The sequence below is a fragment of the Raphanus sativus genome, chromosome 4 (assembly GCF_000801105.2).
Source record: "Raphanus sativus cultivar WK10039 chromosome 4, ASM80110v3, whole genome shotgun sequence".
In the NCBI taxonomy this organism is placed as follows: Eukaryota; Viridiplantae; Streptophyta; class Magnoliopsida; order Brassicales; family Brassicaceae; genus Raphanus; species Raphanus sativus.
This window is the reverse complement of record NC_079514.1, coordinates 29,734,334-29,747,687: the sequence shown is the minus strand read 5'-3', so window position 1 is coordinate 29,747,687 and position 13,354 is coordinate 29,734,334. Positions and strand designations below refer to the sequence as shown.

At 31.5% G+C, this 13,354-nt stretch overlaps 1 protein-coding gene across 1 annotated transcript; it reads right to left on the bottom strand.

Annotated features, from left to right (window-relative positions):
- Nucleotides 1–10,026: 10,026 nt before the first annotated feature.
- On the bottom strand, nucleotides 10,027–12,825 carry LOC108854035 (putative receptor-like protein kinase At5g39000). Its single transcript, XM_018627521.2, has one exon. The coding sequence runs from the start codon at nucleotides 12,697–12,699 to the stop codon at nucleotides 10,198–10,200; it is 2,502 nt and encodes an 833-aa protein (XP_018483023.2). The 5' UTR covers nucleotides 12,700–12,825; the 3' UTR covers nucleotides 10,027–10,197.
- Nucleotides 12,826–13,354: the final 529 nt, after the last annotated feature.

The following is a 13,354-nucleotide window of genomic DNA, read 5'->3' as shown; positions in this document are numbered from 1 at the left end:
AAAAAGATATATTTTTCATATTTTCAATGTATAAATTAAATGTAAATTGTAAACTTCAAAAAATATAATTCCATTTATTAAAATTTTATTGGTAAAAACTTGTGGGAAATAGTTGATTACGGAAAATAATGTATTGGTAACTAAAATTTGATATATTTTTTAATAAGTGTAAAAATACTAAAATATGGATCTTTTTAGGAATGGAGGGAGTATATAAATTTAAGATTACTGTACAACTATGTAACAAACTAAGAATATCCTTTTTTACTAAGAATAATATCCTTTCTCAGTTCTTAATAAAATAGTATAGAATAATCCTATCTATATTTACATATATATACAACCATGAAATAATCAGATCAACAGTAGAAATCAATTTAGCCAATATTATAATCCTCATTGTAATTTTTCAGATTTTAAAAGGCTGTTAGAAAATCACTTTTTAAATTTTCAAAAATTATAAAATATTATTGAAAACAAAAAATAATTACAAAAAACATTAAAATTAAAATTAATTTTTTCAAAAAAATAAAAAAAATATACCCATCTTTTCAAGAACGGGTTAGAATCTAATTGTTTTTTGAACTGTTTTTTAAATCAATATTAGTTTAGAATCATCAGTAATATTTGCCCTTACTATTACCTGGAATATTACAACTTTGCCATTGAACCTACCTTTAATTATATAAAAAATTAATAACTGCATAATAAAATTATTAAAAGGGAAGGCAGTTACTCATCAAAAAAAAAGAAAAGGACAGCTTTTTAATGTTAAAAAGAAATGGACAGTTGTATTACTTTTACGCCCTGTTCTACAAATCGGCCGTGGAGGCGATTAATCGGCCGCATAAACGTGATGCGCTTGTGTAACGTGGCGAGTTGAGCCAATTCGGTTACATAAAGCGGTGAGCCGAGTAAGGAGCATGGACTCCGTAAAAGTATAAAAAGCGGCCGCGTAATTGACAAAATCGTTAGATCTAAAATCGTTGATTCCACAATGAATTTGAATCTACTCAATTAATGGAAACTCAGAGCTAAAAAACTGTTTCTGCACTGGCATAAAACACCAGACAAAGCTACACAAAAAGGAAAGGATTCAAAATACTAGATAAGTTTGGGGACTAACGATCCTACCGTCGAGGGCTAATGATATTAGCGGAAGCCGACAGAGCATTTTTGGTAAGAAGACTTAGGTCTTGAAACAAAGGCTTTTTTCTTGCATGGTGATTAGCTTTGTGTATCTCGTGTCTTGACATAAGAGAAGATTCAGTCCAGAAAAATTACAGTCAAATAGATAGAAGAAGAAGAAAGTGACTCACATCACAAGGTTAATAAGTTATAGTGGAGGCTTTGTATTGTAACACGTAGTTTATCCAATATTTCTATTTTTGTGGAAAACATCCAACAATATTTTTATTTTGTCTCTTATAAGTGGATTATTTTTATATTTTTATTATTAGATGTGGAATAAAGTAAGTTTACTCATATTTTGTGATCTTAATACAACTGATGTTCATACAAAAATATGTATTATACATAAATATTGTATATTATATGTATAAAATACCAAAAATTCATCTCCGCGTACTCCCCGATTTTTTCCGATTTTTTAATAAATCGCTAGGCCCGGATATGCCGCACGCGTAGCGCCTAGCGAGTTTCCGAACAAGGCTTTTACGAGAAGTGGTTTTGTTTTGGTTTTGATCATTCCCTCGACTAATTTAGAAACACAATTTGGTCAACATAATATAGAGTACAAAATACAAATAGAAGAAATCAAACTGATCGTTAAGTGTGATAACCAGTTAAAGGATATGTCATATTTTTATTATTTATTTTTCTATGTTAGTCAAATTTAAATTTATTCAAAAAATAATAATTAAGATATGTTATACTGTTTAACTTATTTGTAAAAAACAAAAAAAAATTAAAAGAATCTATATCAATCATTTCAAATATTTTAAGTGTAGATCTTTGAAATGATGTATATAATAAAAAAGATTAACATTATTTAAATTTTGTAAAAAATATTAACCAAACATAAACTCGTGCTTTTAAAGCGCGAATCAAAATCTAGTAACCAAAGTATATTATTATTAGAGAAATCCTTTAGCATGACTCTAAAAAGTTTGTATCATAAATACAGACTATAAAAAATAAAATAACCAAAATGTTTTGTTAAAATGGTAAATAGAACAATTATATCTCTAGAATTAAATAATCTATAGTTAAGATTTATATTTGAATTGTGAGGTTTCTTTTTATGGGGGTGGGGGAGGGATGAGGCTGAGGCTGAGGCTGAGGATTATAAAAACTAATAAATACTTAAAATCTAAAATAAAATTTTAGAAATCGTTTCAAAAATAATTTTTGAATTTTCTTTTTAAATTCGAAACAAGATTCAGAAAAGAAAATTTGAGAAAAATATATAATACCGTTCGAATTTAAAAACATAAAATTTGAAAACTATAAAAACTTATTTTTAAAAATTTTTATTTGTATATTTATAAATTAAGGATAGAATGATCTTTTGTTTCTTCAATGAAACTTATTTTAGTCATTTTTCTTTTTGTAAATTTTTTTAGTGAATATATTTTTTTTTAAATATGATCATTTTTTGTACATTTAACTTAGAATGCCTGCAATTTAAAGTAGCTAATGATCAAAAGAATGAATGAGGTTGAGGATTACAAAAAATAAATGAATAAATACTTAGAGGTTGATTGTTTATGGTTTTTCAAACAGACTTTGGTTTTTGTTTCTGTAAAAACCAATTTTTTTCAATCAAGATTTTGTGAAAATGGATTCCCTAAAATGTAGGGAAACTAGATTTTGTACGTAACTACCTATCTTCAAACAAAAGCCAAAAACCACCATTTCTTTGTTTTTGAACAATGAACGTGGGTTTTGTTTTATTTTTCACTTCTTTTTATATATTTAGGTATTAATATAATAAAAGTTAATAAAAAAAAACTTAAAGCGATAAAATAATAAAGATTCCAAATCACTAAATAGCTACATTTATTGGTATTTGCTCACGACAATCATTATCTATTTAACTCCTTTTTATTTTAAAAAATAATATTAATTTTAGAAAACATCTACTATATAGAAGCTACATTTATTTTACAAAAGAACACATGAATAAACATAAAAAATTGAAAATCTTCATAGGTTATTCGAGTTTGATTATATAATTAATTTTAATTGTTTAATTAATATACTATATTATAAATTTTTATAAAGTTTTTAATAAAATTATATACAGTTAATATTTTTGTTACAATCATTATACATTTATTTTATTTTAATTATGTTTTATTTAAAACATCTTATTAGTTTTTATGTTCAAATATTTGAATTACATAATTTTATGTATTTTACAATCTTTTAAAAATATAATTATTTTAAGTTTGTTTTTATTTTGTTTTTATAATATATATAACAGCCTAACTATTAATTTTGTATTTTATGGAGATAAAAATTAAATTTATTTTAAATAGAGCCATTAATTTTTATTTTATAATTATTTTAAATAAATGTAAATATAATTTTATTGTTAGTGACTATAATAATAATATTTTGTATTTTATTGTAATTAGAAGAAATATTGTATTTTAATAATTTATTTTTAAGTTTGAAAACCAAAAACCAAAATCTAATATCACCATTCAAGATTTTTGAAAAACCAAAATCTACAGAAAATACAAAAACCAAAAGTTAAAAACCAAAATCTAAAAACTAAAAACTAAAAACTAAAATCCAAAAACAAAAAATTAAAAGCCAAAAACCACTTAAACAATCATCACCTTAAAATTTTTAAAATAATGTTTTTGGAAATATTTTCAAAATAATTTTTGAATTTCAGAATAACTTTTTTAAAAAAATGAAACAAGATTCAGAAAATAAATTTTGAGAAAAAATATATAAAATCATTCAAATTCAAAAATGTAAAATTCAAAAACTATAAAAAATTATTTATTTATTTTTAGTTAAATAAATATTTATATTTGTATATTTATAAAGTAAGGGTAGAGTGATCTTTTGTATCTTCAATGAAACTTATTTTAGTTATTTGTCTCCTTGTAAACTCTTTTAGTGAAAAAAATTCTATAAAATTATTTTAGGGTCATTTGAAAGATTTTTTCCTATAACTAAATATAAAAATTAATTCTAACATAACCATTTCTACAAATTCTCTATCTTTAACGTTTTCTGTACCTTTAACTTAGAATGCCTGCAATTTAAAATATACTAGATTTTGACCAGCACATCCGATTATTTTATAAATATAAAAGTTTTATATATATTTTGTATATAATAATGTTTAGGTAGTATATGAATATCATTTTAAAAATAGAAAATTAGATGATATATAGTTTAAATATAATAATTTAATATATCTTAACAATTTTTTTTAGTTAAAATTATTACATAATTTATGAATTTTAATCATTTTAAAAGGTGAATGATATTTTAGTCACTTTAAACAGTGAATAATATTTTATTTATTTATTTAAATGAAAGTATTTCTCAAAAATATTCGTTTACTAGTTTAATATAATTTTATATGTAATTCATTTATTAGTTCTATTTTAATTTAATATAGACTATACTTATAAAATTTATAAAATTAGCATATAATTTTATTATATTTTGTTTGTAATAAAACTTTAACTAAAATTAAATTATAAAAATATTATACTACTAATTACAAATTAATCAGTGGCATTAACTAAAAAATATTTAATTTAAAAAAAACAATTTGTTAGATTTTTTCTCAACAAATTTTTTATTACTAAAATTATTTTAAATTTATATTTAAAATAGATTTGATATCAATATCCTTATAGTCATTTAGAAATGTTATACATTAAATAAACTAATGTAAATAATAACTAAATGGGGAAATTTCACATATACACTTTTCTTGGTACCACAATTCAATTATACCACTAATCAGATGACATTTTCAAAAATACCACATTCATTAATAGGTAAAAGACTAAATTAGCCTTACCTTATTTTCTCTAACCATCGTCTTCTCTCTCATGAGTATCCGTCGGCGACGAGATCGAGTGTCTTATTTCTCACAATTAGCTCCTCGCGTAATCATCCGGCGATGAAATCGTCTCTCTCTCACGTAGCCAGCAACTCAATCACGTCTGTTCGGGAGAATTGAGATTCAAAGCCTCAAACATGTCAGCTCCTCTACAAGATTCCCAGTCTGTATATTTCTAATTGTGTATTTTTATTGTTTGTTTCAAGTAATTTTTTTTTATTTTGGTCTTTATGTTATAAGAAAATCAAAGAAAGTTGGTTTACACTTGTATTTGAACAGATCGATCTAAGAGAAAGAGTTTCTATAATGAACATTGAGTTTTTGAAAAATTATAACCCCTTATAAATCTGGGTTTCTAGTAATTTTTGGATTTGATTCCTTTTGTTCTCCAAAATCAAAGAAGGTTGATATAGGCTTGTCATTTGAATAGTTCTGGTTAAAAGAAAGTTTTTTTCCAATGGTGGACACTGCATTTTTAGAAATTATAACCCCTTATAAATCAAGGTCATATGTATTGGTATGTGTATGTTTGTGTATACTCTTCTTTGTATAAAGCTTTGTAAATTTGAAGTGCTTATGGATATGTCGCTTTATTTGTATGTTTGGGTAGGTGCTGTGTAAGAATACTATGGTATAGTGATGTCTTAAGTTACTAATAAATAAAAGAATCTTTGGTTGTATGCATATAGTTTTGGTTTATCAATAGATACCATTGTCAGGTTCTTGAAACTTAAAAGCTTACTTTTCTTTTGTTCCTTGGTTGATTTGTTATGATGACGAAGAACCTGCTTGTTGCGCTCATCACATATGTCAAACCTGAAAAGCTATGAGATGTAATGTCAGGATATGGATGCTAAGACTTTCTTCTATCTGCATCAATCCAGTTAATCAACGATCAAAATGTTGTAAGCTTTTCACACTTGCATTTCTTTTTTGTTAATGGTTTCTTTGCTACAGGTTCTTTGTGCTTCAAATGACGACCACTCAGTGGTGGAACCATTGTCACCACCTGCTGGAGCTAAACCAGGAGAGTTTGTTTCATTTTCAGGGCATATAATATAATGTAAATTGGTTTAACACCAAACCCCTTTTGATTGCTTTGGGTACATGCTTTGTAACATCACTTACTTAAGAACCCTTGTCTTAATATTTATATAGAGTCGAAGGAAAGCCAGAAGAACCCTTACTTTCTAAATGTTTATAACTAATTTATAAACCTTTATAAAATGATTTATAAATGATTATAACTGAATTCTAAACTCTAATAAATGATTTATAAATATTTATGAACTCTTATACATGATTTAGAAGTCTTTAAAATATTAATATAACCTTATAAAAATAACTTATAAACTTATAAAAATATTAATGTAACAAAAATGTGAACTCTCAATTAGGCACTCTCTAATGTCAGAAAGTCAAATACTACAAATCTAACCTCTGATCTCACAACAAGAATATCTTGAAACTGCTTTATAGCTTCCATAAGTTTTGTTTTCAAGTCATCACAAAATGTTTAAAATGTTTATAATGGTTTATAAGAATATATAAAGGGTTTAAAAAATCACTTACAGGTGTTTATAAATATTTTATACAGAATTTATAAGGGTTTATAAAGTTTATAAAGGGTTTATATAAGTTTATATAAGATTTGTAAGGATTTATAAAAGATTTTAATAGGTTTTGAAGAGTTTATAAAAAAATTATAAAGGTTTCTAAAACCGTATAAATATTTATATAACTATTTATAAAGGTTTATAAAACCATTCATGAACCATTTATAGAGCTTATAAAACCTTGTATCAACCATCTATAAAGTTTATAAAACACATATTAATATTTATATAGCTATTTATAAAGGTTTATAAAATTATTTAAAAGGTTTTATAAAACTATTTACAAGAACTTATAAGCTATTTATAAGAGTTTATACATTTATTTATAAGTATTCATAAACTAATTTACAAGGTCTATAAATATATTTATAAGCTTCTCTTGTAACTCAGAGTTCTGAAACCACTCAGTAGTGAGATGAACACCAAGGCAGTAAAGACTCTTGGGCACTTCCTCATAAGCAATCTGAGCATATTTAGCACTCTTCTCAGTAACAGAATTCATATGCCCTTCAAAAGATTGAATAGTAGCCTTGAGCCTCATGATCATGGTGGCGCTGTCGTAATGAAGCTGCTGAGCTTGGTAACGCAGCCATGTCGCGGATAATGGGTTCAGAGTCAAGAACCATCACAGGACGTCTGGAAGCAGTGGCATTGGAGAGAAGCAGCGGCATTGGAGAGAAGCAGCTGAGAGTTTCGGATCTGAGCGCTAAGGGTCGAAATACATTTACTGTTACTAATTAATTTCAAGCCATTTTGTTTGTCAGATACCTAGGCAATTGTATAAGAGCTTATAAGAGTTTATAAGAGCCATTTTATAAGAGTTTACAAAACCATTTATGAACCATTTATAAATTGTATAAGAGTTTGTAAAACCTTGTATCAATCATCTATAAAGTTTATAAAACGTATATAAATATTTATATAACTATTTATCAAAGTTTATAAAACTATTTAAAAGGGCTTATAAAACTATTTTACAAGAACTTATAAGCTATTTATAAGTGTTAATAAATTAATATACAAGGTTTAAAAATCTATTTATAAGAGTTTATTAATCACCAAATTAACAAACTTTCCACCATTTCTTTGCATATTAAAGAACATCATACTTTTATTAGAGTTAATACATTTTATAACGATTTATATATTATTGGAGTATCAAACACATGGATGGTTGATCCATCTTCAAAACCCCCAAATGCAAGCTGTAGGCATGAGTTATTGAGTTTCATGTGCTTACCAAAAAATTGATCTTCTTTTTTTTAACACTGATGAATTTGTTCCATATATGAAACCAGAATCACAAGTGTGTCGACCATAATGGTCATGTGTTCAAGACTAAAACAAAGGGCAACAGAGCCAAATAGAAAAACAGAGTTCAAGATGGTGGAGATATCAGTAGACACCCACTAAAGAAGGAAAAGCTGTAGATAAAATAGAAACACCCATCACTTAATTGTATGCTTCATTCACAATCATCTGCAACAGCCAGTTGGGACCACCCCAAGCAGGTAGGAGTGATACCTATGATCAGATGTTACACTTGCAGCAATTTCCTGAGAAATAATATTTTCCCTTTGCTCACAGTGATGAAAGCTCCAGTCCTATAATGCACTAAGATGCAAGTTAATGTCATTTGTAAAACGACACATCTCAGCGAAATCATAGGTAGCAATGAGTACGTCTCTTGCCAACACGCATGAGGATTCAAAAATGATCTTCTCTTGGCGTTAAATAAATGAATACATGTCAGAAAAGAGCACAAAGATCAAAATGAAGTCATGACACAATTAGCACAACATATCAATCTAGTTCCAACCAAGTCTCTAGCAACCACAATGTAAGCATCCACTAGTGTCTTGACAATGCAGCTGAAATTTCTATTCATAAGCAATCTGAATACTGGCAGTGCTTCAAGAAGGCATGAGCAACAAAGAGAAGCCATTGATGAGACTAACTCCCTCATAAATAAAGACGGGGATGAATCTGCAAATGGGATACGTAATATTACAAAATTCACGAAGTGCTCTAGAAATTTACATAGTCCCACCATCCCAATCGCCGAGTACGCATCACAAAGGGTGATACTTGGGGACGAAGCTCCGCTGCGTCTCCACTCTGCATGAAAGAATCTGCAAAGCAACAACAACGAGGAGAAGAAGCATCAAAATAATGTTAATAAAATCAACAATGTCGGCCATTACTAAATAATCAATGAATATATTTTTTTCTTAATCTTGCTATGATCAGGAACGGTTATGTGTATCACATAGCCTTACAAACGAATGATTCTCAGTCAAATTAAAATTCCAATCCCCACCTTTCTGTTCGTAACTGATACGAATCAAAAACCCAAAGCTTTTCACAAAGACTGAAATCAATTTAGAGTCGCATCCTTTAAGTGCGGATTGGAGCTCGAGCAAACCCTAGGAGAGGTCCAGAAACGGCATAGCTCATGAACGGATTGATTCGGAAAACCATTTGAGGTTGACTTGTCCGGAGCAGATTCTGTGAACGGCGGCTCTGTTGATGGGTTTGATCAACGGAGACGAATCTCCTTGCATTTACATAACCTCGAAACAATATCGATCAAACCTTCTTCAAAATCGTCTCACAGTAATCTGGGAAGAACGTAAGCTTGGCTGATGGATTGAGAAGATGACGGTTCTCACCAGAGTAGTCCAATCACGCCGGAAATTTTGAGCGGACACAGTGAAGAAATATCTAGGAGAATAGAGAATAGGTTTATTAGTTAGGGGTACAATAGTATATTGATCATTAAAAATCTGATGGTATAGTTGGTTAGTGTAAATTTGAAAAGTGGTATCATGAAAGTGGTATTTTTGGCAATTTCTCTAACTAAAATGTAATTGAATATATGGACTTAATATGGCTATTTTAAGTAGATAAAATTGTATTCCAATTTTTTTTTTTGAAAAAGTTTGTACTCCTATTTTAACAGAGAAGATATCAAAAGAATGAATGAACGAATAAAAAATGAAATAATTTATGTAGCGAACCATCTCTCCAAACCCCCTTCAGACTTATTGTCTTTCTATACCCGGATTGATAGGATTCTGTTTTAAACCTTCTTGTCGACGAAGCTGATGAGGAGTGATGGTGGGAGTGGAGATTTACCATGATGCCAGGCGTTGTGCTCCTTCCAGATACTATGCAATGTCGCGTGAAAAAATATTTCTAATCAAGAAGAATAGCTCATCTTGGCCCGAGTCGGTGATGATGGCTATAATGTGGGACCAAAATGGTGTGAACCGTGTTTGGAGCAAACCTTTTGCCAAAGCCGACCAAACGTGGCTAATAACCACATGAGAGAAAAGAGATGATCTCTTGACTCATCTACATCTTTCATTTTGAGATCATCAATGTTACAACTTTACTAATATGATCATCTAGGCGGCTAGGCCTATTCACTTTAACTATTCTAAAAACACAGCAATGATTTTAATTCAGCAAATACGTAGGTACACGCATAACTGAGATTGTGTTGGACGAACTAATCTACAGTGCTTTAGGTTCTTCACCAACAACAGGACCACAGTTATCATCAGTATTACTAAACAAATCTTCTGCGTCCATCATCGTCCCTTCCTCGTTGTTTTTCTGAGCTGCCTCGTGAAGCTGAAGCGTAAACTCAAGCCCCCAAACGACATCGTTCATTTGTGGCCTTTCAGTACCACGATCTTGAATACATCTCACAGCAATTTCACAGAACTTTTCTAATGATATCAGAGTGATATCAACAGCTAGATCTGGGTCAATGATCTGATCGAGAGTTCCTCCTATATAATTTGACTTCACCCATCTGATCAAATCTGATTGTTCTTGTGGAACATTTTCGATATTGATCAGTCTGCAACACAGAACTTCGAACAAAACAACTCCAAAGGAGTACACATCCGACTTTACCGTTAACACTTGACGGCGATAGTACTCAGGATCCAAGTAACCAAACGTTCCTTTAACGACCGTTGACACGTGCGTTTGAGATTCACTAGTTGGACCCACTTTTGATAGCCCAAAGTCAGAGACTTTAGCTACATAGTTCTCATCAAGAAGTATGTTGGTTGTTTTGATGTCTCGATGTATGATCGGGTGCTTTGCGCCTGTGTGAAGATATTGTAGCGCACGCGCAGCTCCGATGCAGATCTCCAACCTCCGTTTCCAAGACAAAGGAGGATCAACAGCTTTATTCCTTTTGTAAAGATGGTCTTTAAGAGTGCCGCGTGGCATATACTCATAGACAAGCACCATCTCGTTCTCCTCGTAGCAATATCCAATTAAGGAAACGAGGTGCACATGACGGAGCTTTGAGAGCATCTCAAGCTCTGTTTTGAACTCTTTAGCGCCTTGTTTCGACGAAATTCCCAACCGTTTAACCGCCACAAGTGTGGTTCCGCCGTCTATTCGTCCTTTGTACACCGAACCGAACACCGAACCGAACCCGCCTGCTCCAATTATTAGCTTCTCGTCGAAGTCATTTGTGGCGTATTTGATTTCGAAGATTGAGAATCGACGGCAGAGAAATGCCGTAAGAGGAGAACACGAGTCCGTAGGGTTGCTTCTTGTTGTATGTAAAGGAAAGTCTTTCTTTTTCTTCTTCTTACACAACAAGGCAATGACAGCAACCAACACCGCCGCTAGGACAATTGAAGAACCAACCACTGCAAGAGTTATCACCAAAACATGTGAATCACCTTTTCTTATCGAAGTCTTTACATGATTTGGTGTTTGGACCGATGATACTAGAGGGTTTGGTTGAGATCCAGCGAGACTACCGTCGGAACCATTCAGCTTCAGAATCTCAACACCATTCAGAATAGCATCGTAATACATTGGATTAACATCCGTGTAAGGATGCAAGTCAAGTCGTAGATCAGGTCTGGGACCACTTTCAGAACCCACGTATACACTGAAATCTAGATAAATCGGGATTCGAGAACCACCGCTCATGGCAATCACATCCATGTCAAGCATTGCAGTCTGATTTTCGAGGAAGATGGTGAAGATACGCTGGCCAGGTCCGTTGACGTCAGGTACAGTCTCACAAAAATGAAGCCTGACTAGGTATAGAAACCCAGCATCAACTTTGAAGAGCCACCTCAGATTGAAGTTCAGGTTGATTTCAGGGTTGTTGACGTTCCCCATCATACGATACGTCTTGTACACATCTTCAGGCGCAACATAAGGAGGAGTCTCCTCTGTGTAGTTTATCTTCACACCCGGTACATCCGGTTTGATTCCTGAATTCTCACTAAGTATGACATCATCATCGGGAAGCCACCGCCGGAGCATTCCAGTGTCACGAACCTCGTCCACCATTTGCCCGCCAACGTTTATCCGGTGAACAGTCTCCAAAGCCGTCGTGTTGTCTATCTTGAAGTCAATGGTACTACCAACGTTCGTTATCATATTGTCGAATCCTCCTTTTGAGTAAAACCGGTCAGGCATGGAGACAATCTCTATGCCGTTAACGAAAGCTAACGAACTTGGGGACGGCGTGAACGTGAGATTCAGAGTGTTGTTAACCGGAACGATAAACTCTTTGATTAAGGATTTCGATTTGGAAGCCTTCACCGTTAAGTCGGCGCTGAAGTTCTTCAAGAGAGTGAAACCGTTAACTGTGACGGAGAAGAAGGAACTTGCGGCGTCAAAACCAGATTCGTACCGGGTCGGGTAAAAGTACAACCGGAGATATTTCCAGCCGGGAGAGACCGGAAAACTGTAGTTGACGTTGGATGGGAATATGCGAGCCGTCATGTAGGGCACTTGAGGAACATCTTCCTGGTACGTTGCATCTGAAGACAACGAAACATTCTCCAAGTTCGACGTCAGAAGCTGCTTCTGATCCGACGTCCAAGTTTGGCTTTGAGAGTCTGTGGTGTCGGAGGTAGAACCACAATTGATGAGAAAGAGATCGGTAGGCTTGTATGCTGCCGTTGCTTCTGCTAGGACAGCAGCGGAAACGAGAATACAGATGGCTAACAGAGCGTTACTGATCATTGGAACTGTAATATGAGAGTTGTTGAAGGATTGAGAATGAGGGAGAAGAAGAGTGTATAATAACGAAAACGAAAATAAGAGATGATTTTTCAAAAAATAATATAATAATAAGAGATGATGAGAGTATAATTGAAGCCAAAACCATGGGAGGTGCCGTGGGGAGTGAGTCTACTACGGGCCAACCGTTGACTGACTTTTGAGTAAGTGAGTTAGTCTACTACGAGCAAAAGAAGAAATGCTTCCGTGAAATTTCTACCTTGTAAACAATTTAAGTGTTTATGTCCAATAATGTCTACCTCGTGTGATTATTTCTCTCTAAAGCTACGGTGAATGGAATTTCGTTTTGTCGTGATGATAGAACAATAAGGATCACAAGTTAAGACCGATAGATATTTAGGTAATAAGGACATTTTTATGTGTGGAAAGATTGTATTTAAAGTAAGATGACTCTTCTCGGCACAAAATCATACGGTATCTTATCAATTTCAGAAAAAAAAAAGACTACAGACGTTAATAGAGAGAACTGCAAAAAAAAAATCTCATTAAGAAACTTTGGGATATTGTTTACCTTTATCTTTTTTGGTAAACTTTATGTTTTTATTAAAATCTCAAGAATCTAGAGGTACAAATCTTGATAAGCAATAAATACTACAAA

Bases quoted from the DNA above. Each gene is read 5' to 3' on its own strand.
- LOC108854035 (XM_018627521.2), bottom strand. From the start codon at position 12,699: ATGATCAGTAACGCTCTGTTAGCCATCTGTATTCTCGTTTCCGCTGCT.